General features: G+C 52.1%; 1 protein-coding gene across 1 annotated transcript in view; it reads right to left on the bottom strand.

Moving 5' to 3' along the window:
• Positions 1-369: 369 nt before the first annotated feature.
• The window catches only part of igf1rb (insulin-like growth factor 1b receptor), a gene marked incomplete at both ends in the record, with an annotated part of 73,987 nt that continues 63,494 nt past the window's right edge, over positions 370-10,862 (bottom strand). Inside the window, 5 exons of the mRNA XM_080539691.1 lie at positions 370-961; positions 6,573-6,707; positions 8,060-8,189; positions 8,363-8,525; positions 9,669-9,776. Of these exons, the coding sequence (XP_080395817.1) occupies positions 370-961; positions 6,573-6,707; positions 8,060-8,189; positions 8,363-8,525; positions 9,669-9,776 (1,128 nt within the window). The remainder of the gene's footprint in view (positions 962-6,572; positions 6,708-8,059; positions 8,190-8,362; positions 8,526-9,668; positions 9,777-10,862) is intronic.

The raw sequence follows: 10,862 nt of genomic DNA, 5'->3' as shown, positions 1-10,862 counted from the left end.
CGCCACGGCAGGCCGTCGGTTTGTTTTGTCACTTTGAGAGAGAGAGAGAGTCGGTTGATAGAAATGAAAAATACAATAAAAAAGATGAAAAAGAGAATCCACTGGGGTACAGTAGAACATCAACTGACTGCCTCGTGTGTTCCGGACTCTTCCTTCTCTCTCAGGTCTGTTCTCCCTCCGGGGTTCTGCTCCATCAGAGAAAAACACAAAACGACCAGACCAGACTGACACGTAAAAAAAAGGGCATGTGTGTGTTTAGGAGAAGTTCCCCTTTTAGAGGACAGGCTCTGTTGAAAAGAGGGGAGGAGAGGGAGGGTGGGGGGGTGGGGTTGTCGGGGATATGGGGGGGAGGGGAGGGTTCCCCCTGGATCAGCAGGCCGACGACTGGGGCAGGGGCATGGCGCGCTCGTTCTTGCGCCCTCCATTCATGTGGGCGTAGGGCTGCGTGTCGTCGAAGGCGGGCCGCAGCATGACCGCCGCGGCGGGGCCGTTGACGGCCACCTGTCCTGAGTGCTTGTCCAGGGCCAGGCCCGGGGAGCAGGGGGACGAGGGGGAGGGAGAGGGGGCCTGGGCCTGGGCGGAGGCGGAGGGGGGGCTGGGGCCTAACGTGGGGCCTGCGGCGGGGGCTGTGGACCCGGGGGACGACGATGAAGGGGGTGTCTGTTGGCAGGGGGGGGTCTGCTGGGCCTGGGCCTGCTGCTGCTGCTGCTGGGACTGTGTGGACGACGTGGGGGCAGAGATGGGGGGGCGGCTGGATGCGGCAGGGTCCAGGGGGACGTTCTCCATGTTCTCCACCTCCATGTCCAGCTCCTCCGTGTCCGGGGGCTTGTTCTCCTCGCTGAAGAAGAAGCTCATCTCCCTGAAGGGGGGCTCCAGCTCCTCCTTGAGGCTGTTGATGATCTCCAGGAAGGAAGGACGCATCTTTGGGTTGTACTGCCAGCACATCCTCATCAGCTCAAACCTGGAGGACACACACACACACACACACACACACACACAGGCAGACAAACACGCACGCAGGCATGCACACGCAAACACAACACACACACAGTTAGACAACATCAACAGCTAGTCCCTTGTGGACAAACAGTAACCAGTTCAATTTGAATGGGTAAGTGGTGCCTGGCATAGTGGATAGTGAGTTGGACTGGTAATCACAAGGTCATGAGTTCAAATCCCACCTGGGAACACCACCACTAGTGTGCCCTTGAGTAAGGCGCTTAGCCCTAAGTTACTCCAGGGAGACAGATTTTCAGTCTCTTTTGGATAAAAGCGTCTGCTAAACGGTAAAAATGTAAATGTGGAAACGAATGCCAATATTTAGCTAACTTGGACATTTTTTTTAGAAGCTGAACGCAAACATAAACATGTTTTTCTTGACTTGTTTTGAAGGCCGGGGGAGGGAGGGGGGGGGGAGTGGAGGGTTGTTTATCAAGCAGTTATCTGATGTTGTGGTGTCAGTACCTCCTCCGGTCCACAGAGGACGCTGTACTCCACAATTAAGAGCCTGACCACAACCCAGGGATGTCACAAACAACTCCTCAACCACTCCAGGGGAACCCTATGATTTGTAGCCGTCGTTAGGCCTACCTCCAGTAGGATGAGTATGATATTTGATTCTCTGTGAAAATGACTGCATGGTGGTGACCTGGTGAGTTATTCTCACAGCGACGAGAAGCGGTATGTAGACAGAGCTTTAAGTTAGCCTTCCACCTAAACAACAACAGCAACAACAACAACAACGACAACGACAACAACAACAACAACGACAACAACAACAACTGAGGCATCGGCCGCGGTGGCAATGATAGGATGGTTTGGGGCCGCGGTGCATTCCGGTTCACCACACCTTTAATTATACACAAACAAGCTAAGAATACCCCAGGAGACGCAAGGCTGCTGTAACCAAATACCTTGGAGCTCTCTCCCTGCCAGCTCCTCTCTAACTAAGCTGTGGGCTCGCTGCCTGGGCTGGGACCAGAGGAGGGACACCCACCCATCCACCCACCCATCCACCCATCCACCCACCCATCCACCCACCCACCCATCCACCCATCCACCCACCCATCCACCCACCCACCCATCCACCCACCCATCCACCCACCCATCCACCCACCCACCCACCCACCCATCCACCCATCCACCCATCCACCCAGCCATCCATCCACCCACCCACCCACCCATCCACCCACCCACCCACCCATCCACCCACCCACCCATCCATCCACCCACCCACCCACCCACCCATCCATCCACCCACCCAGACCACCATCCACCCCCAGACACCCATTCATCCCATCCACCCATCCACCCACCCATCCACCCACCCATCCACCCATCCACCCATCCATCCACCCACCCATCCACCCATCCACCCACCCACCCATCCACCCATCCACCCACCCACCCATCCACCCACCCATCCACCCATCCACCCACCCATCCACCCACCCACCCACCCATCCACCCACCCACCCACCCATCCATCCACCCACCCACCCACCCACCCATCCATCCACCCACCCAGACCACCATCCACCCCCAGACACCCATTCATCCCTAACCCATCCACTCATCCCACTACAGAGGGACAGGATGGTGGTCAGGAAGACATACCCAACACCACTGCCCACCAAACTGTACTCACTCTCTCTCTCACACTCTCTCTCTCTCTCTCTCTCTGCAGCTCATAGAGAGAGGGCCTCTGCCTCCCTCCCTCCACCCACCCTCGCTGGGTGTTAATGAAAAGTGAGACACTCTATACAGAGGAATGCAGGCAGAATGTGTGTGTGTGTGTGGCTCCAGTAGTAACAGAGAGTACTAGATGTACGCAGGCCTGTACGCTGCTGGACTAACCTGTCGAGTTGGCAAGCACTGTGGTGCATTCTTATTAGGTCAGCTGCCTGTACTGTGTGTGTGTGTGTGTGTGTGTGTGTGTGTGTGTGTGTGTGTGTGTGTGTGTGTGCGTCTGCATGCTATTTCAGATTAAATTAGATCAATATGTTTTGTTTGTGTCATCAGACATTCTGATCTAATAAAATACTAATTCAATTCAATACAGAAATGTTGTTTAAAACAAACATAAAACACTGTTTATAAATCAGAAATACTGCTTACAAGGCATCTGGAAATCAATGTGCTTTTAGATGCACAGGACATATAGTGTATGTGACGATCTGTATGCTTGCCATGCTAGTGGAAGTGAATGGAAAACACAGAGTTTTATTTCAGAAATATGCTAACAGTGAGGCCTCCCTGACTGCAGATCTTCTCTGTGCTGTGAGGAAAGGGCATGGTGTTTTTCTCTCTCTCTGTTCCTTCCTCCCTCTCTCTCTCTCTCTCTCTCTCTCTCTCTCTCTCTCTCTCTCTCTCTCTCTCTCTCTCTCTCTCTCTCTCTCTCTCTCTCTCTCTCTCTCTCTCTCTCTCTCTCTCTCTTGTCTCTCTCTCTCTCTCTCTTTGTGTGTCTCTCTCTCTCTCTCTCCCTCCCTCTCTCTCTCCCTTCTCTCTCTCCCTCCCTTCTCTCCCTCCCTCCCCCCCCTCCCCCCCCCCCTCCCTGCACCGCCTCACCAAACGGCAGGATTCCATTTTTGCAGCACTTGACACTGCAGCCCTCAGGAATTCTCTACTGGCTCATTAAAAGGTACAGGGAGGCAGCAAGCAGCAGCAGCAGCAGCAGTCTTTAGCACATGCTCAGTGTCAGAGAGAAAACACACTAGCACGCACGCACGCACGCACGCACGCACACACACACACACACACACAGACGAGAGCACAAACCCACACAAAACCACACATGCGAGAACACACGAGAGCACACACGCACACACAAAACCACACACGTGAGCACACATGCGAGCACACACACACGCACACACGCACACACACACACACACACACACACACACACACACACACACACACACACACACACACTCTGTACCCCGCAACCATAGAAACCAGAGCCGCTGGTGCGTATCCAAAAACATCCAACAGGTCTTAAAAGGTGAGGTCAGCCGTGACCAAACAAACAGCACATATCAAAACACCAGGAAGAGAAAAGAAAATGCCCTCCCCCCCCTCCCGCCCTCCCGCCCTGGGAGCAGCATTGCCAGGGAGAAGCACGGAGTAACAGGAATCCCACCCCCTACAGGCCTGCCGCTGAATAGGCGCCCACGGCTGGCTCTCATTGTCAGGGATCATCCTATTGTGTGGAATGATGGATCTGTGACAGCCTTCCACTCAGACGGTCAGTAGGGGGTATATACAGTCAGACACAAGGCAGGGCAGATGGCCCCGGGGTCGCCATGGGAACACGCCGCGCAGACACACCGTCAATAGGGCTGACAGACGCCGCTTCTTACTGTACAGGGTCGAGAGGCACGTCTGTCTACGTTGTGTTATATGTTCGGAAACGTCGGTTGGTAGAACGTGTTGCGCTGCTGAACGCAGCCCCTCTTGTTTCTTAAATGTTCTGTGGTGTGCGCTACTAGGGAACGCAGCGCTTTCCTACTGAACGTTCTACAACATAGTGGCCTTAATGAACACAGCCCCGGTGCTGTGTGGGTGTGTGTGTCAGGTAGGCAGGCAGGCTGCTGTGTGTGTGTGTGTGTGTGTATGTGTCTGGCAGGCTGTGTGTGTCTGTGTGTGTGTGTGTATCTGGCAGGCTGTGTGTGTGTGGCCCAGTGTCCTCTCCTCTCCACTATGGGAATGGCAGGGCTTGACATTAAGCTTTTTCAGGTACTTGTCCTTTGGACAAGTGAACTTATCTTGTACTTGTCCTAGAGCTCAAGTTACTTGTCCAAATCCAAAGATTTTGAAAAAGCAATAATGAATAATAATATATTATACTCTCACCGGCCACTTCATTAGGTACACCTTTTCAACTGCTTGTTAACGCAAATACCTAATCAGCCAATCATGTGGCAGCAACTCAATGCATTTAGGCATGTAGACATGGTCAAGACGATCTGCTGAAGTTCAAACCAGCATCAGAATGGGAAATAAAGGTGATTTAAGTGACTTTGAACCTGGCATGGTTGTTGGTGCCAGACGGGCTGTTGCGTGATATTATAGTGTCAATATGGACCAAAATCTCTGAGGAATGTTTCCAGCACCTTGTTGAATCTATGCCACGAAGAATTAAGGCAGTTCTGAAGGCAAAAGAGGGGGTCCAACCCCAAGGTGTGCCTAATGAAGTGGCCAGTGAGTGTATGTGTATGCAAATAACACATTTGACTACTATTGATTTGATAATGATGTATCCTTAATTTTCAAATGTATTCATTAAACAATATTTTGTAATTATTTAAAAACATAGGGGTAATCAGTGATTACCCTAACCCTAACCCTTTTAGATTAAGATTGGCCACAAAAGGGATGAATATCTAGGAATATTTACAAAAAATGTTTGTAACTACAGTCCCTCCCCAATGGAAGCAATCTTATTTGCTAGCCTTTGGATAGTATCCTATATTCAAATTGAGAAATCTATCATTAGTGTCATTCTGAAGTTCGTATTGCGATGTGCTGGTCTTAAAACTTCAAACCTAAAATATACGATCGCATCGAACTACATGAAAATAAGCGGCATTGAGAAGAAGCGAATATGCGCATGTTCACGTGAATGGCACTAGTGACAGGAGACCCACAACACTATGGCTGCGTTCGTAAACTCGCTCTGGAATCTGATCAGCACTCATGGAATGCCTTTTGTCCAATCAAATTACTTGGTCTCTTTATGACGTTGAACGCAGTGTGCGCTCTGAGCGAATTTACGAACTATGACGATAACGAATTACGAGAGACTGAAATAGCCAGAATGAGGCGCGGCATCGCTTTGCTTGCTATTTTTTTTTACTATTCAGATCGGAAGGAGGAATTAATGTTTTGCAGATATTAATACATATTGATTTGTGTTTTTGTTTTGACTTGTCCATCGGACAACTGCAGGAGGAAGTCCACTTGTCCAAACATAAAATGTACTTGTCCCGGACAAGCGGACAAGCCTTAATGTCGAGCCCTGAATGCTAGCCATCCCTTCTACTACTGTCCCTCCCTCCCTCCCTCCCTCCTCCCTCCTCCCCCCCTCCCTCCCTAGGGCACAGCAACACAGACAGTAACGTTACAGTAACACACTCCACCTATGACATCGCTGGTCTTGATTTAAAAACGTGGCGTAATTGACGACCGCAGTCAGTCAGTCAGTCAGTCAGTCAGTCAGTCAGTCAGTCAGTCAGTCAGCCAGTCAGTCAAGCAGGCAGGGTAACCAGCGTCAGTGGAGTCTGGTGGGTCATGTGATCGGGGGGCTCGGGGGGCCCGCCCCACCATTCTAAATAAACAACACCATCAGGGCTTAGGACATCAGAGGGTTGGGGGGGGGGGGGGTGTAGGGGGGCTTCGTACGCACAAGGGGGAAATAAAGGCTGTCCGTTGACGTGTTAGATGTTGGCTTCTGACCTTAGTGGTTAAGACCGAAGTGGAACATTGGGCCTTCAATGGACAAAACCTTCAATGACAGTGTTCGGTGTGTGTCTGTGTGTGTCTGTGTGTGTGTGACGAGGACGTGGACTCACAGCATGTCAGGGCAGTTGTCCGGCTTGTCCAGCAGGCCTCCCTCCATGACGAAGCGCAGCACCTGCTCGTTGGACATGCCCTGGTACGGCTGCTCCGCCAGGGTGGCGATCTCCCACAGCACCACCCCGAACGACCTGCAGGGACACAGGGACACAGGGACACGTTACACACACACACACACACACACACACACAGACGAGCATACGCACACACGCCTAGCCTCAAACACGTACGCTTTCAAATCTCTGCAAAAACAGTCAGGCGCACGCACGCACACACGCACGCACACACGCACGCACACACACACTCACACACCCCCCCTCAGGGGGTCAAAAACACTCCTCAAAACATCTTGGATCTAATTAGCGCCGGCAGCAGTGTCTCCAGAGCACGCCGAAAACAAATAAAAAAGTGCTTTGTTAAATGAAGTGAGGGGAGAGAGAGAGAAAGAAAATAGTCACCCCCACGGCCCTCTTAATGGGGCAGCAGGAGCGGTTCTCACGTTAAGCTGGGCTTAATCTCCCACTTCAAAGAGGCAGATACCGCGCGGGGGGGGTGGGGGGGCAGCGAGTGGGGGGGGAGGGGGGGTGAGTGACTGGCGGTGGGGTGGGGCGGTGTACTGTAGAGGGGCGCTTACTGGAACAGGCCTGTAATTGAACAACATCTGGACGACTACAAAAGCCCAGCGCAGGAGCCCGGGGGACAGCTCTCTCCCTGTGTTTTCAGGAACCCGAATTAAGAGGAGAGTTTAACGCGGGCCCCGGTCTTAAACACCGTGGGGAAGGTTTCAGAGGAGGAGAGCGACCGACCCTGCTTGGAGACCAGAGAGGGCTCTTATCGCTCGGCCGGGGTTACAAATGGAGTCGAGATACCGGAGTGGAGGGGAGGTGAGGGAATGCAGTGTGTCAATGCGGTGTGTGCTGCCTTACAGTATCACAGCTTGGACTGTTACTGGAAGGGGGCTGGTTCACACGCGGGGGGCTAGGGAGGACTTCTCGCAGGGAGGGAGGGAGGGGGTGAGAGGGGGTGAGAGAGAGAGAGAGAGAGAGACAGAGAGAGAGAGAGAAGGGAAAGGTAGTGGCAGAAACATGGGAGGAAATATGCAAGAGCAAGTTTTCTAGCTAATATAAACTCTAATGAGGCTTACTTGCCAGCTCTACTTTAAACACACACACACACACACACACAGAGAGAGAAGCTGAGCGGAGGCTTTTCTCAGCCGTTCCCGCCGAATACACAAACAGGGCTGTCCCTTGTTTGGGGCATTTATCCCCTCAGCCTGGATAGGTGGCGTGAACCGCCATCTTGCTTTTTTGCAAGGGAGGCGAGCGCTCCTACGGACCTGTCGGTCCCTCCGCTGGGTTGATCTTTTATGAGGGGGATTAGTGAGAGACACACTGGCAGACAGACAGACAGATGCCCGAGGGGCCAGCAGAGCTTTGGACGGACAGCGTGAGGGAGGGAGGGAGGGCGGCTGTTTAGTTACCAGACGTCAGAGTTGGTGGTGAACACGCCGTCTTTCAGGGACTCCGGGGACATCCAGCGTACTGGCAGCAGCCCCTTGCCTCCTTTGCGGTAGTAGTCTGTCTCGTAGATGTCCCGGGTCATGCCAAAATCTACGCACACACACAGACACAGACACAGACACAGACACAGACACAGACACAGACACACACAGAAAGAAAGGGAAGAGAAACAATGAATTGGAACGCTGTTCATCTTTGGGGCTAAATCAGTACGTCTTGTTTCAAAGGCCGTTCTCTGGAAAGCTGAGTCAAGGCGTCCGTACCTCCTATTTTGACAGTGTAGTCCTCGGCCACCATGCAGTTCCTGGCGGCCAGGTCTCTGTGGACAAACTTGTTGGCGTTGAGGTAGGACATGCCGTCGGCGATCTCCCCCGCCATCTGAATCATCTTCTTCAGAGGGGGCAGGGACAGGCCGGACGACTGGGCCTGAGGAGGAGGAGGAGGAGGAGAAGGAGGAGGAGGTTAGACCTGTAAGGGGGGGGGGGGGGGCATCTGTAGGGGGCATCTGTAGGGGAGGGGGCTGGGGTGTGTGTGTGTATGTAGTTGAGAGGATCGGGGTGTGTGTTTGTAGGGGAGAACTGAGAGGATTGGGGTGTGTGTGTGTGTGTGTGTGTGGAGAAGAGGACTGGGTTGTGTGTGTGTGTGTGTGTGTGTGGAGAGAGGATCGGGGTGTGTGTGTGGCTGAGAGGATCGGGTGTGTGTGAAGGGGAGGGGATTGGGGTGTGTGTGTGTGTGTAGCTGAGAGGATTGGTGTGTGTGTGTGTGTGTGTGTAGCTGAGAGGATCGGTGTGTGTGTGTGTGTGTGTGTGTGTGTGTAGCTGAGAGGATCGGGGTGTGTGTGTGTGTGTAGCTGAGAGGATCGGGGGTGTGTGTGTTTGTAGCTGAGAGGATCGGGGTGTGTGTGTGTGTGTGTGTAGCTGAGAGGATCGGGGGGTGTGTGTGTGTGTGTAGCTGAGAGGATTGGGGTGTGTGTGTGTGTGTAGCTGAGAGGATTGGGGTGTGTGTGTGTGTAGCTGAGAGGATCGGGGTGTGTGTGTGTGTGTAGCTGAGAGGATCGGGGTGTGTGTGTGTGTGTGTGTAGCTGAGAGGATTGGGGTGTGTGTGTGTGTGTGTGTAGCTGAGAGGATCGGGGTGTGTGTGTAGGGGAGGGGATTGGGGTGTGAGTGTGTGTGTGTAGCTGAGAGGATTGGGGTGTGTGTGTGTGTGTAGCTGAGAGGATCGGGGTATGTGTGTATGGGAGGGGATTTGTGTGTGTGTGTGTGTGTAGCTGAGAGGATCGGGTGTGTGTGTGTGTGTAGCTGAGAGGATCGGGGTGTATATGTGTGTGTGTGTGTAGCTGAGAGGATCGGGGTGTGTGTGTGTGTAGCTGAGAGGATCGGGGTGTGTGTGTGTGTGTGTGTGTAGCTGAGAGGATCGGGGTGTGTGTGTGTGTGTGTGTAGCTGAGAGGATCGGGGTGTGTGTGTGTGTAGCTGAGAGGATCGGGGTGTGTGTGTGTGTGTAGCTGAGAGGATCGGGGTGTGTGTGTGTGTGTGTAGCTGAGAGGATCGGGGTGTGTGTGTGTGTGTTACCTCTTTAGAGCGGAGGGAGCGCAGGTGGCTCTTCAGGTCTCCGCGGGTCATCAGCTCCATGATCACCAGGGTGGGCTGGCCCTGGGAGACCACACCCAGCAACCGTACCTGCACCAATCACAACAAGACAACAACCTGTAAGGGCCTACGTCACACACACACACACACACACACACACACACACACACACACACACACACAGGCCAACCGTATCCAACATCCATAAACGTGGGGTGGGCTTAGTGAGGGGGTGGGTGTACAGTGCCTTGCAAAAGTATTCACCCCCCTTGGCTTTTTACCTATTTTATTACATTACAACCTGTAATTTAAACATTTTTTTAATCAGAATTATATTTGATGAATCTGCACAAAATAGTGTTAGTTTTTAAATGAAATGAGAAATATATATATAAAAAAAGAATTTAAAAAAATAAAGAACTGAAAATTGGCATGTGCATATGTATTCACCCCCTTTGTTATGAAGCCCCTAAAAACTTCTGGTGCAACCAATTACCTTCAGAAGTCACATAATTAGTGAAATGAAGTCCACTTGTATGCAATCTAAGTGTCACGTGATCTGTCAGTATATACACACCTTTTCTGAAAGGCCCCAGAGGCTGCAACACCTAAGCAAGAGGCACCACCAACCAAACACTGCCATGAAGACCAAGGAACTCTCCAAACAAGTCCGAGACAAAGTTGTTGAGAAGTACAAGTCAGGGTTGGGTTATAAAAAAAAATCCAAATCTTTGATGATCCCCAGGAGCACCATCAAATCCATCATAATCAAATGGAAAGAACATGGCACCACAACAAACCTGCCAAGAGAGGGCCGCCCACCAAAACTCACGGACCGGGCAAGGGGGGCATTAATCAGAGAGGCAGCACAGAGACCAAAGGTAACCCTGGAGGAGCTGCAGAGCTCCACAGCAGAGACTGGAGTATCTGTCCATAGGACCACAATTAGCCGTACACTCCATAGAGCTAGGCTTTATCGAAGAGTGGCCAGAAGAAAGCCATTACTTTCAGCTAAAAATAAGAAGGCACGTTTTGAGTTTGCAAAAAGGCATGTCGGAGACTCCCAAAATGTATGGAGGAAGGTGCTCTGGTCAGATGAGACTAAAATTTAACTTTTTGGCCATCAAGGACTATGTCTGGCCATCAACGCTATGTCTGGCGCACACCCAACACATC

Source organism: Nansenia antarctica, assembly GCF_963989245.1.
Source record: "Nansenia antarctica genome assembly, chromosome: 9".
NCBI lineage: Eukaryota > Metazoa > Chordata > Actinopteri > Argentiniformes > Microstomatidae > Nansenia > Nansenia antarctica.
The sequence above is the reverse complement of the archived record's forward strand: the minus strand, read 5'-3'. Positions and strand labels throughout refer to the sequence as shown.